Consider the following 26,849-nt stretch of genomic DNA (forward strand, 5'->3'; position numbering starts at 1 on the left):
AGGAAAAGACATTCTGAACAAACATCATTAGTACAGGCATTGAAAACAATACTTAATAAATGGGATCTCTTGAAACTAAAAGTTTTTTTGCATAGCAAAGGACACCATCATTTGGAAAAAAAATTGAAGAATGGGAAAAAATTTTGACCACTAACTACATATACAGTAGAAGGCTGATTTGTAAAATATATAAAGAACTCAAATAACTGGGTATTAGGAAAACAAATAATTCAATAAAAATGGGGTATAGATATAAACAGATAATTTTTAAAAATGAAAACTTAGATGACTGAAAAACACTTAAATAGATGTTCAATATCATTAGCTATCAAGGAAATGTATATTCAAATTACTTTGAGAGATTTTATCTTACACCTGTCAGAATGGCAAGACCGGTTTAAAAAAAATGATAACCCATGCTGGTGAGGATGTGGAAAAAAGAGAATACTTATCTTCTGGTGGTCAGAATGCAAACCAGTATAGCCATTAAGTTTTGGTTCCTCAGGATTCTGGTAACTGATCTGCCTCAAGATTCTGCTATACTGCTCTTGGGTTTGTACGCAAAGAACTGTTCACCCTACTTCAGAAATACTTGCTCAACCATGTTTATTGATGCTCTATTCATAATAACCAAAAACTGGCCCTGGACCACAACCTAGAAATCCATCAACAGATGAATAGCTAAAGCAAATGTGGTACCTTTACATATTGGAGTATTACTCAGCAACTAAATAAAAATAAACTCATGAAACTCACAGGTAAATGAATAGAACTAGAAATAATATTCTGAGGGAGGAAACCAAGACCCAGAAAGACAAGCATACCATGTGTTCAATTAAGTGTAGATGCTAGCTGTTAAGTCATTGATAACAAGTTATAATCTGTATCACTGCAAAGGTTAGGTATAGAGTAAGGGACTGGCAAATGAAAAATTAGTTTCCACTAAGGGAATCTCACAAGGGAAATGAACTACTCTTAAGTGTAGGCCATTCCCAGCAGTAGACAGTCAATACAAAATAAACTAAAAGGTATCTCTGAAGATTCTTTGTCTCATAATGTTGAGTCAAGGCCTTCTTTTTTCTAAATGGTGTACATCTTTTGTGTATACATTATTGCCTCCAGTTTTGTGTTCCTATGGAATGCCTATGTGGGTGAGTTTGTGTGTCTCTGTGTCCACATGTGTTTCTTGTGTTTTTTCTTTGGCTCTTTTCCTTCTTTTTATTTGTTTTGTTCTAGTCTGATTTATTTGTTTTGCTGTTTCTTACTGTATTTTACTTAATTTTATTATTTTCCCTTAGATGCCTGTTTGTTCTCTACAGAGAGATTAACAAAAGTGTGGAGCTGGAGGGACGGGGAAAGTGGAGAAAGGGAGACTGTAACTAGAACATATTGTGTGAAAAAAATCTATTTTTATTAAGATAAAAAGAAAGCATAACTTCAACAGCAAGAATCAAACAACTCATCGCTTACCCAATAATGTCTATTTTATTTGACATATCTCAGAGGGTTCTTTTATGTTTTTAGATATCAGTATTCAAGTTGATCTTTAAAAAAATGGAATTTGAGTTAATACTGATAAAACCAATGCACTATAAATATTCTATTTCCCAGAACAATTGATAGGGCCGCCAATAAACAAAAATGTATTTTTTAGGAATTCAGGAATGAATACTGATCTGTGAATTTTAACTTCCTGCTGAACTAGAAGAACCTGTGAGAATATGATCCATTTGGATATCTGTTGAGTTAGCAGTGGTGTAAAAGGACACATGTACACTTTAGGAGATGAAATGAAATTCTTAGTGCACTTACATTAAATGCTTTGCACATAGTTTTCATGACGCTATCTGAAGCACTAAGCTATCTGAATTTACTACCACACACAGTATTGTTCTTTTCTCCACTCCAACCCCTTGGTTGTTATCTGCTGATAACATTGTTTTTTTTTTTTTCATATAACTCACACATTTCTGTACTTATTTATTCTCTATGCATCTACAGCCCATCAAACTAGAAACAAGGGCTCCCTTAGGTCTTTGCAGCTTCTATTCTGTCTCTGGCAGGATGCCATAAAGATCAATCTGGAAGCAAGTGTTCTTGACTGTAAGAGATCCCTCTTTGTGGTCATAGTCTATGCTTCTTCACAGGGGGAGACCTCACCTGGTTCCCCGAGTGGGCAGCAGTGACCCACCACTGGTCCAGCCAGAGACATATGGAAGGGCAGGGAAAAGGAATGTGAGGATGTGATGATCTTAATTTAAGGCCCGCAGGAAGAGAAAGGATGGGAATTCTCTCAAGTGGGCAATATTAGAGGAGAATTCATGGAAAGGCTGCCTGGGGAAAGAAACACAGAAGCCAAGATCACCAGTAAAGAGAGAGGAAGGAGCAACCACTGCCTCAACTGTGAGGCAGGGAGCATGGAGGCCTGTGGGTAGGAATCAGTCCTCTTAGCAACTGTCCATCTTGCTACTCCTGTTAGAAACGTTTGTGAAAGTACCTTGGTAATGTTGGACACCTTTTAAAGTTTCAGTTCAGTTCTAAATAATGGAGCCATTTTGTTCAAAAGCAGTATTTATTTTTTATAAAGATAAGAAACATAATATGTTTCTATAGAGAACGCTGTGAGGAGGGGAGGGAGTGGGGACTGGGATTGGTATGTAAAATGAAAAAATAGTTTGTTTTCATTTTTAAAAAAGAAAAGAAAACACCGTGAGAGGAAAAGCTGCATGTTACTGATATGACAAAAAAAAAAAAAAAAAAAAACCCAAAACCAAACCAAACCAAAAACCGTAAACCCCCCCACTTAAAGAGTGTTCTGCTCTATAAGAACACATCGAGTGAACGGCATTATTCCAGGTGAGTGAGTTATGCAGATTGTATATTTATTAGTTTATTTTGAAATGCAATTTGTACAATGGCTTGTTTTTTATTCTTAGTCCTTTGATGGCAATGAAGCAAATTTATTTGCTACATGTTGGATGTGAAATAGATAACAGAAAACCAAGAGAGAGTGTTCAGTAAGACATTCAAGAAAAGGAAGGAGGCCTTGGAGTATATGCCTGCTCATCCTGCAGCTAGTAAATAAAGGACAGCAAGGCTTTACCTGGTTATCGCGGTCTGGAAGGTTTATTGAGAATTGTGTAGAGCACTCTAATGCTTGTGTTTACATCTATGGTGTGAGCTGTGCGCTATACAGTGAGTGAGGTAAACTACAGCTTAGTTTTGGTACGGGAAGTCGTGGCTTCACAGGAAACCTGTAAGTGGCCATGGAGGAAAAGTGGCCTGGGGCACTTCTCATGCTGGATAGCCGACCAACACAGTATTTAATCCTGATGCTCATTGAGTAGAAACTGATCATAGATAATTACCCAGAACCTTCAGAAGACATGTGACAATAAGCACAGGTCTGCTGGGCACAGCTGGCAACTTGGATTGGATGGCATCGTACTTAGCTATGCAAGTAGTTTGAGCTGATCATCTGATGCTCAGGGCAGCACTGGATTCATGAAGAAATCACTTCTCTTTTCTACTCCCAAGGCAGGAAGAAGAATGTAGTTCCCAGAGACCAGCCCAAGTGAACTTGACTTCAGTGTCCCTTCCTAAGTTTCTTGCTTTGGAGAGAGAGATGAATGACTTCCCATTTCTGGACTCAGTCACATTGGTGTAGACACAAGGGAGCTACTGATGAAAACTGACTCTCATTCCTAATAACCAATGTGTAAAGCTTTCCAGGGGAAAGCTGGGTAAGCGTGAGCCTCCACAGCCTCTAGCAGGTTCTACAGAACAGAGTCTGAAGATTGCAAAGGACAGGAAACCTCACATCTAATTTCCACTGATTCAGAATATGTATTCAGAATCTTAACTATAGAATTAGGAATTTATATAAATAAAAGTTATTTTGTTAACACATAAAAGCTTTTAGGCTATATTTCATGATGGCCTATCTGATATAACATGATAAGCCCATGCATATGTATTGAAAACACAGAAACAAAAACAAAACAGAGAAAGACTGGCACAGTTTGGAGAACGTAGATCAATTTTTAAATGCAGACTGTATCTAATATCCCATTCAATTCCCAGTTATGTCAATATTTGCTTATTTCCAACTTTCTATGACCCACACCTTCCTGTGAATGCCACGTTGAAAGGCTTAGTTAGGCATAACGGCATGCTATTCCTGAAAATACTGCTTTTCTGCAGAAAAGCATCAAAAATTCTGCTGAAACCTATTGATTGCCTCATGAAGGACTATCACAACACTTCCTGAGCAATTCATCGAGAAGCATGCTCAATGAGCGAGCTTGCCTTGACAAAATACATAAAGGAGGATTTGATTTGATCCTTAACAACTGTGTATTATTTGGTGTTCTTTCGGGGAAAGAAAGATAATTACTGTCTGTATTTGTACGTGTGCAGTGCATCTCATGCAGAAAATATTTAAATATTTGCTTTTGCCCCTGGAAACTTTATTTTTGCCATGGAATTAAGATATACATAAGAATCTTTCATCTTTTGTTTAATGGACAAAAGCCTTCTTTAAGAGAGCAAGATCTGATATGTTTTGTGAAACATTTCAAAAAATTTATATTCTGAGTTTTTTAAAGAGATGTTTTACATGTTTGACACATTCCTTAATACAGCAAAATTATTGAGTAATAATCTAATCATTTGTCTCTGGAGGACCTCAGTAAATATACTGAACAAAATATTTCATCTATTTACACACATGGAGACAGACATGTATCTCAGGATACATACATATCTTCACATACTACTAATAAATGAATTCCTATATTTATGGATATAGAAGTTAATGGTATCTGTTTCTTGCCATGGTACCAACAAAGCGAGGTTTCCACCTGTGTTCACTGCACTGCAGCTGAGAAGCAATTTTGGTTGCTTAGGATGGTACGAGTCCCTTACCATGTCTGGACCTAAAGGGCTTTTTATGCTTCATGTACAGATGTGCACGGTGTCTTATCGTGGTGGTCTTGAACTGCAGACACAGTCACACCGCTCATGGTGATCCAACTGGATATCTATGAGAGCCATGTTCTTAGCTTTGCCCCTTCTCTTGAAATGGCCAGGCTCAAACTTTAATACCTAGAATAAGAAGCATATTTCCTATTAGAAAACCCATGGGGTTTAATTCAACCAGATGCCACCCGCCCGTTCCCCTTCTGATAACTGGTATGTGTGGTGGTTTGAAGGAAAATAGGGAGTGGCACTATCAAGAAGTGTGGATTATTGGAGTAGGTGTGGCCTTACTGAGGGAAGAGTATCACTGTGAAGACAGGCTTTGACGTCTTATATGGTCAAGCTATGCCCAGTGTGGCACACAGTTTACTTCCTGTTGCCTGCAGACCAAGATGTAGAACTCTTAGCTCCTTCTCCAGCTCTGTGTCTGCCTGCATGCCACCATGTCGTTCCATGGTATCAATGAACTAAACCTCTGAAACTGCAAGCCAACCCCAAATTAAATATTTTCCACAACAATGAGGACACTAAGAGAGACTTACATAGATCTAATCTACATGGAAGGTAGAAAAAGACAAGATCTCTTTGGTAAATTGGGAGCATGGGGACCTTTGGATAGGGTTGAAGAGGGGAGGGGAGAGGCAGGGAAGGGAGCAGAGAAAAATGTAGAGCTCAATAAAAATCAGTTAAAAAAAAAAGAGTTGCCTTGGTTACATGGTTTGGTGTCTCTTCAAAGCAATAGAAATCCTAACTAAGACAGTACACAAGCCTTTGAAAAGTCCAGTGAATGAGATAAACTTGATGTAGAAATAAGCACATTAGATATTTCTACAAATAGCCATTGACCCCATAACCCCTCCCAGAATAATGTCCCTGCCTTTCTGCCAGTAGGAAGATGTCTTCAGGTGTCTTAGTGGACAGTATTGATAGCCTCCTAAAGACCTAAGCTGAGCTAAGTACTGTAGAAATATATCATTGCTCTTCTTAGCAAAGCATGTGTTGTAAACAAATATAATACTAAATATTTTAACTCCAAGGACAGGATGATAAGGTTTGAGCAGAATGCCAATATGAATAAATGCTAGATTAAAGCAAATCCCTTCTCCGCTCCCCCATAGGGCCATTAGTGACTATTTAATGTGACTATATAATGTTTTCTGAAATTCAAAAGACTGAGCTACAACATAATACTTGCACACTAATATTTGTATATTATCATTGTGTTACTATACTCAATAAGTATATATAATAACTTTTTAAAATAAGTAAGTATAAAATAATTTTTATTCCTTTAAAATTATTTATTATTACTGCTGTTTGCATGGTGTGTGTGTGTGTGTGTGAGTCAGCGGAGGTCAGAGGACAACTTTTGGGACTTAATTCTCTCCTACTGTGGGTTTTTCGGGGATTGAATCCTGTTGGCAGGCTTGCATAGAAAGTATTTATATCTGCCAAGCCATCTCTCGGGCCCCTAAAATAATTTTGCAGACCTTTAGTTTAAAGAGACTATGCCTTCTTGTCTGCTGTAGGCTTCACTGAATCAAGCACTGTCCTGGGAATATACACTTGGTAACATCACAAACCCATCTTAGCCAGCTCATCTCTTTTCTTCTGTACGTAGACAGGTTTCCACCAGCCTTTATGTTCTTGTTGTTTCTTTCCTCACCATGATACTGACAAACAATTGTGCAGCATCTTGCAGTTTTCAAAAACTCTGTGCAGGTTTTCCCCATGTCTGTTCATTGTTTGTTACATGGTGCAGATGTATGGCTATGCATGATTGATTGATCAGACAGGAAAGTTTATAAGTCAGGGAGATCCCTCTTCTACAGTCTTTTGGGGGTGTAGGCTCTAGACCAGAATATTACCTCCTAGCTTTTAGAATGCTGACAACATGTCTCTGTCCGTTATACCTACCACTTCCTTCTGTATCTGAAGCTTTGCCTGGAGCCGAGGGTGAAGTTCAGTGGGAGCTCCTTATGCTTTGTTTGGTATACTTTGGACCTCACTGTGATTACATGGGGCAGGGTGGGGGTATTCACTTTAATGCCTGCATAACTTTCTATGGCATCTCTACAATTTTACACTATGAATTGTGTTCTTAAACATTTTATTACTTTTACAGTGAGTGCCGAAAATCCTAACCAAACCCAAAGCATGTATTAAGAACAACTATCAAGATTCCTTAGGACTGAGCCTCCCAATCCACAGTCTTTGTTTTTTTAGCCTTTAGCAAAGCTGTTTGTTGGGCTCTCCAGCAAGGCAGAGTACAACCATTCTTTTTATTTTCATTCTAGGAAGAGACCTGGAGTTTTATTCAAAAGAATAGTTTCAAAAACAAAAAATAAATGACAATACTCCAGTAAGTTCAAATGACAATATCATAGATTGTATAATTTTCTCCCATGACTCTACTACAATTACACATGCATAATCTGTGTCACACATTTTTATGTCCTCTCTGGTAAATGGATTGTAAAAATAAACATGGTAAATATTATCTCCAACATTGAGTTGTACCAGATATCAAACCCTATTGTAACTGGCTTTGCAGGTATGAAATTATTAGGACTCCACTATATGAATAATAAGACATGCATTAAGAGAGGGATTAAGTTACTTGTTTGAAATCACGGAGCTTGTCAGTGAGAGAACCAGAATGCAATCAGCTCCAGGCGGCCTAAGTAGGTCCTCAAGCACAGAAGATTTGGCTTGTGCTTCTGAGCAGCGTGTTGGCCTCAAAGCAGATCCTGAAACACGTATCTTGGTGGAGGTGATGTGTGGAAATATATGGATAATTTTCTTTCTTTCACGTCTTCCCTGTGATCTAGCCTCCAACAAACACAGGAGGCAATATGGAAGCAATGAGGTCAATTCAATACAAAAAGAAAAAGCTCTGTTCTTCCATGAAAATCCATGTAATACATGCACTTTGGGGTATCAACTAGTCCTGCTGACAGCAAATAGGAAAACTCTGCCGTATTTAGTAAGAAGGTTCTGGAGAGGACTGGGTTGGACCCCTTTAGCATCACCAAGAATTTCTCCAGTATATTTTCCTTACTATTGTCCCAGACCATCTGCATGTAAGCAGGATGAGGGGTTACTGGGGAGTGACATGATTCCTAAGAAGCGGAGCTTCCTAAGAATTTGTTTATAGTAGACCACTATTAAGCTCTGAGAATTTCCAGTGACAGGCACCTGGAACAGCAGTCTTCTGTTGATTGCTTCCCATTTGATGGCAAACAAAGTGAATGTTTGTTATGAGTCTGGACAAGTTTTCTAGTTGGTCTTCTGATTCTTCAGGAATTTTCTCCTTGTGTTTTATAATAAGTTACAAGAGCACAATATATATGTGTTTTGCTGCCAAGAAAAAAAAAATGAATTGACAGACACTTTCTCCAGATAAGTCAGAAAAGCACGATTTGAACAAAGTGGAAACTGAACTGCTTTAATGGCTGATCCCAGCCCTGATGTTCAAAGCTTTCAGACCATGTAATAGTTTTAAGTCAGGTACATGGTATTAAAAAAAATGAAGAAAGCAAGGCTGATTGGAGGAAGCATGGAAAGTTAAAAGAAAAATGAAAAACTCTTATCAGCAAGAGCAAACTGGTAGGTTATGGGTTACCTGGCCACCTTTAAAGAGAAGTGTCCGTTGAATTAATGACAGCAGCCAAAGGAACTTGGTAATGGTACAATCATAAAATGCTTTCCTATTTTCCAAGCTATCATTCACAGCTGCACGTATACAGCAGAAATGAAAATCCACCGAGGTGCAGCCAGCCATAGTTCAGCACCTACGGGCAAAATTGGAAATCTTTACTCCTTTTCATTGTCTGAAAAAACCATGTGGAGCCAAGAAAATTGGCATCTACCAAATGGAAAGTGACAGACCCAGTCGATGACTTTTATGCCCAGCTTTATTAGTTACCAGTGTCATAATCCCACAAGATGTTTGACTACTATCCTGTGCCTTGTTGCCAATAAATCAGTGAATGAGTCATTGCTATAAGGCTATTACACTAATAAAATAATACCAGGCAGAAAAAGCTATTTGCTGACGTGAGCTCTTGTTTATTGGGAATATAAAAAAGTTGTTAAAACCTTGTAACAGTTCCCAAATTAATGGCTGGCATAGAAATACAAGTACATATTTCAGAGCAAATGTTTAAGAGTTTATTTAATATTTTACCTAACTTTGAAAACAAACAGTATTTAACACAGAGATTTAGTTCCTTAAGAAACAAATAAACTTCTATTTTTGCTTCTCTATTGCCTTTTCTCACATGTAAAAATTTCATATGAATATAGAGATTCACACAGTCTTAGGGATAGAGGTTAATTACTCTGAAACTCGAGTGTCTAAGGAAAGCTATTTGGAAGAGGAATTATGTTTTTTTCTCTGGGTAATGACTCAGCAGAGCCTGGGCAGTGCGTGTGAATCACTGAACTGTGTCTCAGGGACAGTACTACCAAAGAAAGACAGTGTCGAAGAACAACTTAAATGATACACAGAAAAGATTGAAGGTGACAGAGACCTGGGTTACAGTGACGGTTTAGGAAATGCTCATGACTTCTGAAAAGGCAATTTTGACATCTGTGGATATTTGTTTCAAATAAAAACTATACATGAACATGCCAGAATTACCATGAGGACCTTTGTAGAATTAAATGGCAAAACAATCTTAATAGCAATTTAGAGGAACCCTGTATACATATTTAGCCTCTCTGCTGCGGAAAAATATGGGAGCTGTCGTGCATGGAGTTCTAGAACAACTCATGTGTCTGTTATAACACAGGTGGGACTTGTTGGTCCTGAGAGTGTTGTATCCCTTGCATGTTTGCTAAGGTTGGTCAAGAGGGTGTGGCAAGTGAGTGAGCAGGGCTGGGAAGCATTCAGCATAGAGACTGTGGGGCCACTGGATCTCAGAGGTCTGTTCACATTTGCCTTGTGGTTTACAGTCTCTGGATGCTGTCAGTCACCCCTCATCTCCACATGGGAAGAAGCATAAGGATTATGATTGCCATTCTGAAAATGACTAAATTCCTTTCTTATACAAGCTGTTCATATATGCAACATCCCATACCGTAGCTTTCTTCTTTTGCAATCACGTGGCCTTTTAAGCACCAATCCCTTTATATTGCTTATAAATTTCAGTAAGAGATAGTGAAAAGTAGAACAGTTGAGGGATATCAGGCTATTGGAAGGCTTCTTAAAGCCTTCAAGTTGTAGGTTTCTTTTGGACTGAGGGATTTCCTTGGCTAGCATTCAGCTGTTGCCTGGTTGGCAGAGCTTGAACTTAATGTGTTTCTCCTTCCTGTCCTGGTTCCCTCTCACACAGCAGGAAAACAGGTGTGACTCATGGTCCATCCAAAGGTTGAGAAAAGTTCTCTGTCTGCTCCATGAATGCTACTTCCAAGAAACTGATACCAAAGATTCCCTGACTTTCACTGTGGTTAGTGAATTCATGACCTCAACTTCAGCACTCCTTTTGCAGAGGGTAGAACATCTGAGCTCTTGGTCTTTTAGGTCTCATTTTGTTTGGTTAAGTGTCAGTTTTAGTAACAAGTTTCCAATATGGAAAACACAACAGTACACTTATTTAAAATATTCAGTCGGGATTTAACGTCTTAGCATTGTACCATGGACTCACTCCTTCTTGGAGCCTTCTTTGTCATTATGTCCTAAAACTAGCTGTTCATTTTTCCAGAATAGACTAGGGACATTACTTTATTCTTATAAAGCTTGTATTTCAGGGATAAATGACTGCTTACATCTTCTAGCCTTCATACTATAATCTTATTTTAATATAGAATTAAATTAAAATTCTATATTAATAAAAAAAGGCAAGGATGAGTCTAGATGCCATAAATCAGTAATTCTCAACCTGTGGGTCATATTTTTGTGGGCAAACAACTCTTTCATGAGGGTCACCTAAGACCATTGGAGAATATAGATATTTACATAAAGATTCACAACAGTAGCCAAATTATAGCTATGAAGTAGTAATAGAAATAATTTTGTGGTTGGTCACTACAACATGAGGAACTGTATTAAAGGGTCTCAGCATTGGCAACAGAGAGATCTCAGCTCTATACAATACGGAATCCACTGAACTGTGAGGCAATTACTTATGATGGAATTAAATTAAAAATTCACTTCCTGTCTGCATTATGCACATGTCAGATACTTGGCAGTCACAGCTGGCTAGGAACTCCCTTCTCCCTCTGCTGCAGGCTGCGCTGACATGCAGAGTTCACGCTATAATTGCAGCAAGTTCTGCTGGACAGTTCAGGCAGCAAAGCTAACATGCGATGTTAGGCTTTAATGTCAGCTTAACATACCCTAAAGTCAGTGCACTGGGAACCTAAACTGAGGAGCTGACTTAAGTACCTTAGCCGACTTGTGGTGATGTACCCTAAATACGGCAGGGCATCTCCCTGGGTGTCCCTACAGTGTTGTGATTCTCTGTGGAGATCAGAGCAGCATTTCCACCTCCTGGTTTGACTAAGAAACGGCTGCCCTGCAGGAACCCTCCAGGTGTTTGGTGCCAGACTGAGATGGCTGAGGCATCCAAACATACACCAATTTAAGAAATTCTCACATTCTATATCTCTCTCTCTCTCTCCATCTCACACACACACCACTTCCATCACTCTTGTTCTGCTAAAGAACTCTGATTAATGCACAACATCATGATAGTATCAATAGGGGAAAGACAGAGAAAACAAATAAAAGACATAAAATTGTCTGCTGTCTTCTAAGATTTTCACTGTTGACTCAATGGCTGTGGCCATTTGCTGTGGGAGGCTCTTCTGTCTATATGTTGCTTTTATTGGTTAATGAAGAAAAAACTGGCTTGGCCTATAGCATGGGAGAAGGAAGGCAGAGTCAGAGAGAAGCCATGGAGCTGCCACTGGTGACAGATATGCTGAATCTTTGCTGGTAGGCCACAACCTCGTGGTGATGGTGATGCACAGATTAATGGAGATGGGTTAAATTAAGATGTAAGAGTTAGCCAATAAGAAGTTAGAGCTAATGGGCCAAGCAGTGATTTAATTAATACAGTTTTTGGGTGATTATTTCGGGCTAAGCGGCCAGGAACCAAAAAGTGGCCTTTTCCCTTCAACAGCCATTGAGGACAAAGGATGACAAATAGTCACAAATCAGTAGGGGGGAAGTGAAATAATATCTTTGAATTATTATTGTTATTTATTGGCAGTAGTGGGATTGAACCTTGCACCTGACTGTGCCAGACAAGAATTCTGCCACTGAGTTATTGACCCAGCCCTGAGCCTTGCTTTTATTTCTTTAGCTCTTTCTTCATTTTCCATCCTGGCTGCAATTTCTCTTCTCACAGTCTTGCTCCCCACCCTATGTCTGTTCCCATCCCTCAGTCCACTTCTCCTCCATTTCTGTTCAGGAAAGACCAGACCTAGCATGAGTATCAACAAAACATGGCATGTCAAGCTGCTGTAAAAATAAATACCTCCCCAAGTGTTAAGACTGAGAAAGGTGACCCAGTATGAGGAGTAGGCTCCCAAAAGCTAGCAAAAGTGTCAGAGACAGCCCCTGCTCCTCCTGTAGTCTTACAAAAATATCAAGCTACATAACTATAACATGTATACAGAGGCCCTTGGTAAGTCCCATGCAGGCTTCCTGATTGTCGGCTCAGTCTCTGTGAGCTCCTAAGAGCCTACATTAGCTGATTCTGTGGGTTTGCTTGTGATGTTCTTGACCCCTCTTTGTCTCACAATCCCTCCCCCTCCCTTCTACAGGAATCCCTGAGCTCCACCTAATATTTGGTTGTGGGTCTGCATCTGTTTCCATCAGTTGCTGAATGAACTGAGCATTGCTTTTTAGACTCACTATTCAAAGTATTATTTTTGAAGGGCAGAAGTCATTTTACAGATCCTCTCAGCTGTGAAATAGGTCATAAACCCCATGAAGCAGGATGAGCAAACCTATGTGAGCCCTGTATCCAGAATAAAGAAGAGAGCCTTCTGTGAGCCGTGGGCCCTTTGTCATCTTTTGTACAAAGGGACAGAAGAGAAGAGAGACGTCGTGGCCAGAGGCTGTGTCATCAGCGTAGACTCACATTCCACCGCCTGGCACACTTTATCAGACCTGCTCCCCAAAAACCACTCTGGGCCAGTCTGCTCCTAGGGTCTTTGTTTCCTTATGATGGCTCCTGGGTCATGTGAAATGTTTTAGATCTATATGTGTCTCTGTTATTATCTCTCTCTTATTAGGGTGGCCTCAGTCACAAACTCAAAAATGATGTGGGACAATTATCTGTTTTCTGTCAATTATATTTTAAATAAATGCTGATTGGTCAGTAGCCAGGCAGGAAGTATAGGTGGGACAACCAGACAGGAAGTAGAGATGGGTCAAGGAGAACAGGAGAATTTTGGAAAGAAGGAAGCCCATCTCTCTGCAGTCCTAGCCCAGACACAGAAGAAGCAGGATGTGACTGCCTCACTGGAAAAGGTACTGAGCCACATAGCTATCACAGATAAGAATAATGGGCTAATATAAGTTATAAGAGTTAATAGGAAGCCTGAGCTAATGGGCCAATCAGTTTATAATGTGGACCTCTGTGTGATTTCTTTGGGACTTAATGACTGCGGGAACCAGGCAGGACAGAAACCTCAGTCAACAGGGAAAGAGTAGAGAAAATTCTAGTTTTCTAATTTTACACTATGCATTCAAAATGAATAAGAGGAATGCTATGAAAGAATGCTATGAATCAGGAAACCTACAAAACTCAACAAATTATTTATTGTGTTTGCATGTGTTTATGTATGTTTGTGTTTATATATGTGTGTGCATGTGTCTACGTGTATGTTATGTATGCCTGTGGACATCTGCATGTAGACAAAGGAGGACCTCTGATGTCCTGGTCTATTGATATCTGCCCTATTATCTGTAGCAGTGGTCTCTCACTGGGCATGGAGCTGGACTGGCAGCCAGCAAGCCCCAACTCTATCTGTCACAGTGATGGGCACACCCAGGTTTTATGTGGGTGCCAAGGATTTGAACTCAGGTCCTCAGTTTTACACAGCAAACAATGCACATAATTCATTAATCTTGAAGTTTGAAAGCAGAAATAACTTTGTCCTGCACTGAAGACTGCTCACCCTGCTACAAGTGGAGTGTCATGGCTGTGCAAACAGTGACAATGCTAGCTTCACCCAGAGCTTTCTAATTGCTCATATTCTTATCTCTGACTGTTAAGCACTGAAATACTTGTGGGGAAGCATATAGGCTCGCTACACAAGTTCTTAATCCCTTAAGGCCATCATCTCTCATAGAAACTCATTTCACATCTCAGCAGCTGCAAGCACAGACTAGGAAACTGCCTTTAACATAGCAGAGGTGGGAGCACAGGCACAGAACTAACAGAATAAAGGGCTTACAGCTCTCCTAATGAGATGAAGTTCAAACCATTCCTATTTCTGGAAATGGAAGCAGCTCTCTGCTGTTCTCCACAGAGCACAAGACAGTGACCATCAGGACGCATTTCAGGGTATTTCAGCAGTTGGAGGGGAAGTTGACAGGAGTGTTTGTTTTGGGTGTGCAGTCAGTGACTGAGTGATTGATGCTGTTGGGTGCTTTTGTCCTGCACTTGGGGGGGTCATTTCATATAGGACTCTGCAGAGCCCTAGCTGTAAAAATATTATAACGTGATTCAATGAGATGTTATCCACTGACTGAACTTTCAAAAGAACATCAATGTTTTATACCTCACAATCAAACAAGGGCTTAATAGAGTTTCCATTAATAGAGTTTCCTTAAACTCTATTAATTGTGAATAGCAGCTCAAGGCTGGCTGCTGCAGTACACAGAGACAATAGAGAAACGAGTGGAAGAATGGTACTGGGCGCTTCAGATTGCAAAGACCCACCTGTCTCCCATGCAGTTTGGGAGTTTCTCAAATACAAAATGTGAAGAAAAGAAAAAGAGTTGAGCTGAAACCTCTTTGCCCAGAGTCAAGCCAAAAGGAAAGCAGTCCCCAAATACATCAGAGCCAGGCTTGCAGGCTGGGGCTCAGTCACTGAATAGGAGATCTTGCCACTCCTAGATTATTTTAGCTCCCACCAATTACTGAACCCCACATTTATCCTTTTTTGTAAACATCACAAAACTGACATTCTGAGCCTGAAGGGCAACCTCCCGTCTAGGGTTCATCAGCTCAGACATAGAACATAAAGAGTGGGGTGACAGCACTCTGTTGGTATGAGAAAGCAGCGAGGCAGACCCAGCTACTCTTAAGACTAAGCAAACACTTTCTGGGCGGGTGTGAAATGGTAAGTTCTGCTGCTCTAAGTCGAGCCTGACCACCTGTCTGGGACCTGTCTCTCCTAGAATGAAGACATCAGTGTTTATGTGCTCAGTTTTTTTTTTTTCCAGAAGTTACCTAAAATTTAGAGTTTCATTGTTTTCAGGACAGAAAACCAACAACAACCCCAATTTATACTTAGTATCATGTATTATTTGTCAAATTGTTTACATATTATTGACTAATGTTCATGAAGTTGTAAATATATTTCCATAAGACTAAAAAAAGAATTTGCTTTCATCACCTTGAACTTAATAAAAAGAAACAAGCACCCTTAAAAACAACAACAGCAACCCCAAAAGTACCTGCCTACAGCTAGTGTTGTATCTTTTGTTTTGATCATGGTCTGGAACTGATTGTATAGACTAAACTGACCTCCAACTTTCAGAAATTCTCCTGCCTTTGCCTCCCAAATGCGAAGGTTAAAATCTTTACCTCCTATGTCCAGCTCCCAACCTGCAATTCCAAATCTGCAAGTCTTATTTTGAGAGACTCTCAATGTATTCCTTTGCTCTGCTGGGCTTTTGACTCAGGTCCACATGGTTAGCCACTGTCTTAGTTAGGGTTTCTACTGCTGTATAAAGAGGCACCATGACCATGGCAACTCTCATAAAGGAAAAAAAGAAACATTTAATTGGGATGGCTTACATTTTCACATGGTTAGTTCATTATCATTACGGTGAGGGGCGTGGTGACTGGGAGCATGGCAGTGTGCAGGCAGATGTGGTGCTGGCTACATCTTAATGTACAGGCAATAGGAAGTGGTCTAAAATACTTGTGCATCTATGAGACTTCAAAGCCTGCCTCCAGAGTGACACATTTCTTCCAACAGGTCCATTCCTACTCTTACAAAGCCACACCTCCTAATAGTGCCACTCCGTATGAGCTGTGGGGGCCAATTACATTTAAAGTACCACAGCCACCAAGCACTGCTACCCATAAAACACCTCCTTTGCATCTGAAACTGCCCAATGGCAACATCAGCTTCACGTGATAGCATTTTAAAATGCATTTCCATGGATGCCTCACTTCTTCCTGAGCTTTCGGCCTCAGATCACTCTCCATGAATACCACAGAAAGAGCTTCCTTGCCCAGCATGACTGGCAAACTGCTCAGCGAGCTAATGCGTTCTGACAGCGCTGGCTGCCCCAGGGCTTGGGCAGTTGTGTTCTGTTATACATATTGCTCTCTCTTTTAATTTGTGTCCCCTGATCTTGATCTTTGCATTTTCTTTTGCTTATTTCTTTAGTGATCCAAGAGCTAAATCTCCAGGTAGCAGTGGATGCTGTTTAGGAAAGATAAGCATCTCCAGGAAAGCAAGTGCAAACTGCTTCAAAATTATACATTTATTTTTACTCTTTGCTTTTTTTTTTTACAAGTATGATTCCACAGAATGAAAATTTGGCCCTTAGTATTTTCTTGAAGTCACCTAGATTTAACAGTTACAGCCTGTAAGTAAATACCAGATTTGTCTACAAGTTGAATGAAGAGGCTCTGTAAAGTCTCTCTCACACTGTTGTCTACCCACATAGCTTATTGTGAAGGCTGAAATCAAGACTCCCTTCTTCAGGATAGAATTAACCCTTGAGCCAAGGTACTTGCGTAGAATTTTAGCTCCCCACCACACCCTTGACTGGGTGAACAACTGACAAACCATATTTGTTCGTACAGATTTCATTATTTTCATTTTATGTGTATGGGCATTTTGTTTGCGCGTGTGTATGTGCATTATGCATGTGGGTACATTGGATCCTCTGGAACGAGTGTAAAATGCAGACTAGCCAGGATCCTTTGTAAGGCCAGCAAGGTGTCTTAACCATTGAGCCTTCTGTTCAGCCCCTTGACCAACCATGTTAAACGGCACCATCTCCCAGGACACCACAGACTTAAGACGATGCAGACAGAATAGCTGCATACAACACTGCATGACACTGGAGATGACAAACCTCATGATACTTTTTCACCGTCTTTCCTGAGCTGCAGGTGCAGGACTTCCAGTTGACAGTTCCGCAACCACAGTTGCCCCCACAGCGCTGCACGAGGAGGCATCTTGGGAAGAAGACCGCATTGGTCAACTTCAGCTCCTCCCTGAGATTGACCGAGTGATTCCTGGGAGTACAACTGTAACGCTTGACATCATCGTTGAGCCTGTCCAGGTCCACTGTGGGCAAAGATACACAGGCAGCAAGTGCATGAGCAGACTTGAGCATAAGCAAAGATTCTGATATCAGATCAATTAATCTAATCAGAGATCACTAATGCAGGTGTTAAATTTGTCCTTGGGATCTTACAATGGTTGGAAAAAGCCAATTTCTCTTTTGATCATACATGACATTCCAAATAACAACAAAATCATTAGCTGAAATTTGAATCTTGGCTCAAATTTTCTATAATCTGTGCATGGGTAACATTTTGAGACAGGTTTCATGTACCCAGGCTTGCCCTGAACTTGCCATATAGCTGAAAATGACTGAAGTCCTGATTCACTCACTTCCAGAGTGCTGGGATTACAGGCATGTTCCCCAAGGCCTTGCCTTGTTACTTAAAAAATGATGCAAAAAGAAAAAAAAAAAAAAGAAATAAACAACAAAATGGCTCAAAGGTAAGAAAATGAAACATTTGGCGATTCAAATTAATTTTCTTTATCTTTATCTTAAAAACCAAATAAACACACCCAAAATCCCTGCCATTATTTAAATATAATCTGTATCTTATAGGGGCAACATTAGGATATTTGCTCTAATGTTGTCTGATAATTTCTGATACCAAAGTATTTACCGATAAACAATACAAAAAAGTTTTATTTTTAATTCCAAAGCTGATCAAAGTACTAGTGAGAATGGTACTGTAGGACAAACAAGATTCATGTGTGTGCATGGAATCCTAGGTGAGGTAGACAAAATGCATGTGTGTGCATGGAATCCTAGGTGGGGTAGACAACATGCATGTGTATGCATGGATTCGTAGGTGGGGTAAATAATTTGCATGTGTGTGCATGGAATTTTAGGTGAGGTAGACAAGATTCATGTGTGTGCATGGAATCCTAGGTGAGGTAGACAAAATGTATGTGTGTGCATGGATTCGTAGGTGGGGTAAATAATTTGCATGTGTGTTCATGGACTCCTAGATGGGACAAACAAGATTTATGTGTGCACGGAATCCTAGGTGGAGCAAACAATGTGCGTGTGTGCACCTAATCCTCCTAAGTGGGGCCAACAGTGCGCATGTGTGTGCATCGAATCCTAGGTGGCAGTAGCGTCTTGCTCTTCAGTGAGGATGTGAATTTACCAAGTCTTCTTTCAGTGGAAAGTTGTTTAACGGCTTGGAGCCTCTGTTTCCTCCTCTAAAACATTTAAATATTTAGAAGGTTGAATGGAATGGACCTGTTATATGATGGACACTGGCTAATATTCTTTATCTTAATTCACTTGATTCTCTCACTTTTATTTTTACCCCATTGAAAGTCAATGGTTAAGACAGGATCTCCTGAGTAAATGGGGACCTTGGGGGAGGATTGAAGGGGGGAGGGGAGAGACAGGGAGGGGAGCAGAGAAAAATGTAGAGTTCAATAAAAATCAATAAAATGTTAATGGTTAAATAAGGAAAGAAAATGCCAGGTTTTCTTCTCTTTCTCTCTTTATAAGTAATTATTAAGTAGTATGCTGAACGGGGATTACAATGAATTCAGAATCTTATACTAAACTTTCAAATCTAAGTTATTGTGATATTTAGTGCTGTCAGCTGACAGGGTTAATTGATAAGGTAAGATCCATCTTAAACATGGGTGGAAACATCCCCTGAGCAGGGATCCTGCATTGCCTAAATGAAAGATGACGTGAGCCTTAGCATTTGTTGCGGTCACTCTTGTCTATGGATGCAGTGTGAATAGCAGCCTCCTCAAGCTCCTGCTGCTGTGACTCCCCACAGTGATGGAGCATAATGTCACACTGTGAGCCAAAGCAAAGCCAACTTCCCCAAGTTGCTTGGTGGTGGGGTATTTACTATAGCAACAGAACAGCAACCAAGACCATAAACATGCACCTGTGTAATTGTTGCCCAAGTTGCATTTTAAAAGGTGTTCTCATAATCTGCATCTGAATTCTCTGATTGATGAACACCCAAGTAACTTATTACACAACTACAGTTAGAAGAAAATTCTTCCACCTGCTCTTAGCACCTTACCCTGCACACCAGCCAGACTACTGCAGGAGAAATGTCACAGGTAGTAGGCAGGCAATGCCATCCTCAGCACACTAGCCTCTGCAATGCCTTAGTCTTTACATAAAACTATTGAAGAGCAGAAGGAGTGATCTCTGGGGCATAGACCAAATGCCAAGGATGATAGCAAAATGGTTCTGAAAGAAAGACAATTAAGAGAATGCACAGATTTGGGCCAAGAGTCCATTAACTCCACACCATCAGAAAACGTCACTGAGAGTAAGACTGAGTGGCCATATGTCCAGGTGACCCTTGAATGGAAGTTAAATGGCACCTGGATTGATGGGCTGCCCTAAATGCCCTCTCAGATAGACAGCTGTGCTTTAATTCTCAAGGGCAGCAGTTTATTTCTAGCTGTTATGTGCTGAGCCCAGAACACTGTGGGAACTCCATAAATGCTAAATAATCACTGTGCATAATTTACTGCTGTTTTTTCTTCCTTTGTAAAGACATGTCATAAGTTTAGCTATAATCAATCCAGCTTTAAATTGAATGAACTCTGTCTTGGGAAAGGAACCATTTTTATTGCTGCTAAATCCCTGCCAACAACTGCAAGCAAAAGAGGAAGGATTGCATAAACGGATTAAGAAGTGCAGCAGTCAGCCATTACAAGTGTCACCTTGAGATAAATACTCATGCTGGCCTGTGCATCATTGGGCTGCTAGACCAGGCTGAGATAGAGGGCCAAATCTGCTGCAGCGATAATGACAACAGGAGAAAAAGAGATGAAATGAATGTGGGGGTGGGTGGGTTCATGACGCCCACAAAGATAAACCAGGGCATGCCCACACTGAGCTGCTTCTCCACTCCTCACTGCAGCCTTCTGCTAGGAACTTCCACACATGACCACATTGCTTTGCCCCCATCTTTTTTTGGGAGAAAAACGAAAGTGAAGGGAAAATGGTAAAGCTGCAGTTAATGCCTTTGCTTTTTTAGTCCATAGCCTCACAAGCAGAGGCCACTGGTGGAAGAAAGAAGACCAACACCACTGGAGCTGTATCAGGCTTTTTTAACGGACGCGGAGCTGAAGGTGCCATAGTGAGTGGCCACACACCCTCGCATGGAGGGTAGCTGAGCCAATTTGCTGCATGCCTTCTCCACGAGGTTCCTTCAGCAATCCATGTAAAATACACAAGTCTAGGTCTCCTTGGAGACGCTCCCTTCCCCCTGCTGCAGAGATGTTTTTTATAGCCATGCACTGCTCACTTCCACTTCTCTCTGGAAGAGATTTACACGGCTGCCAGTTAACGCATCAAGTCACGGTGACAGCTGTGGCACCAGGGGATGGAGGCTGCAGAGGGCCTTAGCTTAGAACAACAGCGCACAGGTTCTTCTGACTGGCTGCAGATAAAGTGACAGCCCAGTCGCAGATATTCTGCACCATGTATTGAGTTTCCGGTCAGTACAGAGATGAGTGAGAACTCAAGGCTTCGGGTTTTCCGGCGGGAAGGAGCACTGCAGTGTTAGTTTCCCTGGGGACTGAGGAGAAAGGGCTGCCCTTCCTTGGCCGTTTCCATCTCTGTGGCTGAACAGCAAAAGAGCGGCAAGGATATTCCAAACTTAATTCAAATGTTGATCACTTTCCTCTAGTTTTCTTTATTTCACCAGATATATTTTTAGTATCTCTTTGGCATCAGTTAATAACCGGGTACTCTGCACTGATAACGTTCTATCTAGAAATGGTAAGATGGTTCCAAGATGCAAACCTCCTTCTGAACATAGTGATCCAGGGTTAGGAAATACCTCCTTGCTACAACCTCAACCCTGTAGTGCAGCCCAAGTGTGCTGTGGTATGCATTCCCTCTGCATTCTAGAAAGAGGATATGACGGACTCCTCTGTCTCATGTCTAATAGATGAGGGCTCAGGCAGGGGCAAAGCCAGCCTGTCTTGTCCCTGTCTTTTAGACTAGTAGTGCGAGAAACTGTACCATGTTCTCATGTATGACCACATAAAGCATCCATATGAACAAGCTTGAGTTTACTTTCATCACAGAGAAAAGAGAATCTCTGAAAAATCAAGAAAGATAAAAACAAAACCCAGGCATCTCTAGTTCCTCTTTTAGTGATGTTCAGGTTTATTTCCTCTCCCTACTGTGTGGGTCCTGATGGGAGCAGCAGATACAGTTCATTTAAGATTATTCTTTTAGAACTACATGACAGCCTCCAGTTAAAGCAGGGTCAAGCCAACAAAAATACACCTCATCTTTATGCCAGATTTCTCTTTTCCTAAGAATTGACATTCAATAACTAACAACTCCATGAATGAATTGAAGAAATTATTCATATTCTTTTAGGCATAATCTTTCCAATCACACACAGAAGGAGAAATAATTTGAACCAAATTATTGTCTCAGATGCTGGGATGCTCTTCTTTCTAACCTAACCTAGAAAGTGGTCTGAAAGGTGATCAATAAGAGCTGGGAAATCAGAGCTGTAGAATCAGCTGTTCCCTGAAGACAGCTGAAGCCATGGCACCTAGAGCCTGGCTTCAAGGACGCTGCCTCTCAGATGTCCACCTGAAGTGTTGAGAAACACAGCCCTTGCTTAATGTGGACCACCACATCAACCTGGTAGGAAGAGCTGTTGAGGGAACATTGATGCTTCAACATAGATTTCTAGCCCTGAGGTGAGAGAGTAAGTGAGTAATTGTATTATTGTAACAAGCCACCAGATGCTCTCAGCTGTTTTAAGGTCCATAACTTCCCCAGGAGAAGTCTATCCACTTCGTGGGATTTACAATCTCACTGGGATTTTTCAGGTGCCCTCTTCTATAAATTATGCCCTAAACTATTTCTGTAGATCAGTCAAAATTGGGAAAGAACCTCACAATTATTTCATAATTTTTAGAAGAAATTAGGATAATTTAAACTTAAAACCATGAAATGTTCTAAATTTCATAATTCCCTTTGTCTACTGAATATCCTAAAGAATAGAAACATTTACTATTGTGACTATAAAAATTAACCTACAACACAATAATTCTCTTCAGTCAATTGCTGATTTCTAAGGTTCAAAAATATCATGAAGCAGTGTGGTAATGGGAAGTTATTGAGCCCACACTTATATTGGTTTCTTGCATATACTTGCATTGGTTTCAAGACAAGCCTTTACTTTGGATATTACTATCTCCACCTTTCAGATGTCAAGAACTAGTAAATATTCATCCAAGATGTTGTAGGAAATAAGTCTAGATAACAGAATGTTATCTAGAATTAGACTTGAAGAATATTGACATCATTATCAGACAGGTCTCTGACCCCTGGGAACACTACCTGGACAGATGTATGCAGCACATCTATGAAAACTAGGAAAATAGGTGAAAGGATGCTTAGGCACCGGGGGCATGCATTTCTTGCCAGCCCAGGCACTGCAATCCCTTGCCTATAAATGATACGTTAAACAAGAAAGGATGGAAAATTCCTCCAGAAATAGATTGCATAACTATTTATTAACCTTGGATTTTCTTAATGCTAATGAGAAAATAGTGATGGTAGCAGAGAGACATTGGATAATAGAAAAAACTTCTGAATTAAATTAGCTGGAGTATTTCAAAGGTGTGTTAACTTCAGAAAGGAAACCAGGGGATTTGCTATGTTGGGGAAGGGGTTTCACTCTTGTTTCCACGGGAGAAGAAAAGCTATGGATACCATCAAAATTAATAAAGATTCAGTTTGAAAAGGAGAAACATCTTGAGACAGAAAAATGACAGCTTCTCCACAGAGGTGACAATCATACAGGTGATAAGAAAACCTCATAATGGTTGGGGCAGGGGTTTCTGTTCTTGTCTTTGCAGGAAAATACTCATCTTCAAAATGTCAAGAGACTTCGGGCAATTAAATACCCAAAGAAAAAAGATAACTACCCAGAAAGAATTATCAAATAAAGAGTAATCTGACTTATGAGAACAGGTCATCTACAGGGTCAAATTTCATTACCTGAACACATATCTCTACCTCTTAGTATATTAACAGTCGTGACTCACTTAAAAATCAAAGTTGGCTTTGGAGTTGGACAACAGCTCTGTCCTCTCTGAATCCAACCATGTTGTTAAGAGAAAAATTCAGAGTTTCTTTCTTATGTCAGAAGCCATTTGGTATGAGCTAGAAAGAAGAAAGAATTTTGAAATTTTTTTTCTCTATCATACTTTTCATTGAATATATGCCTATATTAATAATATTTAAGTTCTCCACATTGAACAATAAATTTTTCTGAAGTAATCTTTGAAGTTTCCAGGAACAACGACTCCACCTGGTTCATATGATGTCATGATGCTGACAGTGCTACTTTAAGAATGGTTTTGGGCACTCGCTGCTCAACATGGTTTCAATTTGGTTAGTTGAAATGGCGCTCCTTCTTACAACATTCTGGCCAGAATGTCAAATAAGAACTTCAGAAAAATCCTATCGACTACTCAGAGACTATTTGCAATGAGACCAGATAGTAGTCTTGAAACTTACCCATCATTTTACTTCCATAGAAAGAACAATACCCCCATGATAGCTGGAAGTAATTTTAGAAGATGATGTCCCCTCTTTCAACAAAGTTTGTCCTCAGGGTTTAAGACATCAATTAGGGGTTGATTCTAACTGGCATAGGGTTGGGAGTTGGGGTGAAAATTATGTAGGTTCAGGGATCTTCTTTAAAAATAAAAAGGGAAATTGGATGGAATATTAGGTAGATTAGTATGAGCTTACTCACACTAATAATAATAGCCATTATTTACAGACAATTTATACATTGATAGATTCTTGTATATTGATACAAATTCAAATTATATTTCTTATATTGAATATTCTCTATCTCTGTTTACAATATTTGTACACTTATGCAAAGTTATTTTGTCCTATTGTATGCATGCACATTTCTATGTCTGCTTAAGATATTTTGTATATTGATACAATTTTAGGATATATTTATTATATTGCAGTATAAATTTCTACCTCTGATCAAGATATTTATACATTGTTACATTTTGAGGTCATTGTCCTCATTTGCTGCATAGTTGTTTTAAGATTGTTTAATATGCTAAAATGAAATTCTAGTCTTTAAATTGTAATAGCATTAAATATTATAGGTCAATAGTCGTCCATGTTTGTCATAGTTATAGTTAGACTAATCAGGTTCTTTAGATACAGAAAGATTGTATTCTGCATAGATAAGTAATTTTCAACCACTTCAAAGAGCTGTAGAATATGGCATATAAATATCTTAGGGTTCTGTTGAAGTGAGACACAATTGCTCTGGCAGCACCGATCTATTCCTGAGAGAATGTTGGGTCCTGAAGACACTCTACTTCGAGTTTGTTCTCTTCTTGGCAAAATGGCCTTTGAGGAAAGAACTACCCATGCCTTGACCACTGACAAAATGCATGGTGTCCAGACAGGGCAAGCAGGATACAAGAAAAAAGACTGACGAACCTTGCCAAGGCAGGGTAAGATGGTTTTGAAATTTTTCCTGCCTCTGAAAATGGTCTGTCAGTTACTCTAGGCCTTAGCCAAAGTTGATTGCTCCAATGTTGCAAATGAGACTTTGGGTGATTGGCCAGGTAGCCAGTTGCCTCAGTCATTTGTTGCACATTTTGGAAGCTGCTTGATTGCACTTCAAGTAATATAAATCCCTTGTCAGGTCTTCTATGGGGTTGAAGACTAGATAGTCGTAGTTACTAGAAATTAGCCAAGCCATTTCTAATATAAGACTTAGACTCCTTAGGATAGAATAATTATTGAAACATTTAGTATATGTTTCTTCCTTAATATTGTTTATGCTGGTTGTAATTCTAATTTTTATACTTAATATCTGTTCTTATTGTATATAGTTTTGTATTGAGTTTAGAACTCTTATTTAGACTAAAGGGGAGGTGCTGGAAAAACTCCTTAGTCAATGACCTTTGAGATGCTGGACCAGGTTGGACATGGCCTTGGGTGCCAAAAAACATGTGTGCTTGCTCACTCGCTCTTTCTGGCTGGTGAATTTGGTTCTTGTTCCCCGCTTGTGCGGAGGACTGTGATCTGTGAGTCTGACCCCCTAAATAAAGGACCCTTTAATGTACTTGATTTTGAGCTAGTGTGGGACTACTCTATTCACATTTCCTCTACACCCTTTCCTACCTTCGAGCCCATGATTCTAAGCTTTAAACACCAATGAATTCCCACAGCTTTGTAGCCAGCAAAGGCAGGTTCATGACACGGCTCTCTATTTAGACAATGTCAGTGAACTTTTTTGAATTTGTTTCTCTTTCTACAAAAACAGGAATAATGATACTCTCATGCCATGTATTTATTTATCTTGAATGAATTTCCAGTGTTTGAAGTCCAGGTCCAAATCCCTGCTCTCGGTAGGTATGACCCACATTAGTAAGGCAGACAAATGAGGTCAGACTGAAAACAAAATCACCTTCTGGCAGAAATAGCTGAGGAAAGAAGGGTCATGGCCACTTCCACCTCAATATCAGAGGGCTGCTGGCCAGGTGTGTTTAGTTTGATTTCATGTGACTTACACTCTTCTCTCAAGTAAAGACAACCAATGAGTCCAGTCTCTCTGCACCAGTAATTCCTGTAACATATATGCATGTATGCAGGGTCATGTCTCCTAAATCTTGGTGATCGAGAGAGCAAAAGGATTCTATGTTTGAGAGCTTAAGAAAAAGAAGCAAAGTTTAAGAGAGGAAATGAAATGATCAAAACAGTTCTAAAAAGTTTATGGGTAGGGAATATCCTAGCAAGTTTCGTACTTGGAAATTCCTCTGTAAACTTTTAATGCGTGTGCCGATTATACAGCCACTAAAACCTGACAGTGTTTGGAGACTGCATGACACTCACCAGATTACTGCATGACCTCAGATCCTTCAAGGGGACTTTACAGAGCTCAGAGAAGAAGTTAGATCTGCATAGACTTTTGCCACCGATTAATATAAACAGCAAGCACCATTTGAGGACCTGTGGCTAGGTATGGGTATCCTGCTACTGTTACATCCTTACATAGCTTTGCAAAGTGTAGATACTGTCATAGCTATTTTACAGTGGAGGAAACAGAGAATCAGTAGGATTTCTCCAAAGGTACTGTTTTAAGATTTGAGAGAGCGGTGAGCCTCAAGGTCCTCAGTTAAGAGAGCCCAGCACCCTCAGCCTGGGCTCCAGGGGCTCCTGTGCTCTCCTGGATCCTGCACTGCCTGCCCTGTCCTTCCTTCTGTCCCTGGATCACTGGGCTACCAGGCGGCCCTGTTTAGGTGCTGAAGAGTTCCATCTGGACGGGTGAGTGTGTGCTATCCAGGGGCGATAGTCCCAGAAGAGAGCACAAGCCCCCCTCCCCCAG

General features: G+C 40.1%; 1 protein-coding gene across 1 annotated transcript in view; it reads right to left on the reverse strand.

Moving 5' to 3' along the window:
* Positions 1 to 589: 589 nt before the first annotated feature.
* Positions 590 to 26,849, reverse strand: part of Pdgfd (platelet derived growth factor D) — a gene marked incomplete at its 5' end in the record, with an annotated part of 103,127 nt that continues 76,867 nt past the window's right edge. The window contains 2 exons of the mRNA XM_050130248.1: positions 590 to 5,106; positions 17,267 to 17,481. Coding sequence (XP_049986205.1) covers positions 4,981 to 5,106; positions 17,267 to 17,481 — 341 coding nt within the window. The remainder of the gene's footprint in view (positions 5,107 to 17,266; positions 17,482 to 26,849) is intronic.

This window comes from Alexandromys fortis, unplaced genomic scaffold (assembly GCF_014885135.2).
Source record: "Alexandromys fortis isolate MF-2015 unplaced genomic scaffold, M_Fortis_MF-2015_v1.1 scaffold_311, whole genome shotgun sequence".
Classification (NCBI taxonomy): domain Eukaryota; kingdom Metazoa; phylum Chordata; class Mammalia; order Rodentia; family Cricetidae; genus Alexandromys; species Alexandromys fortis.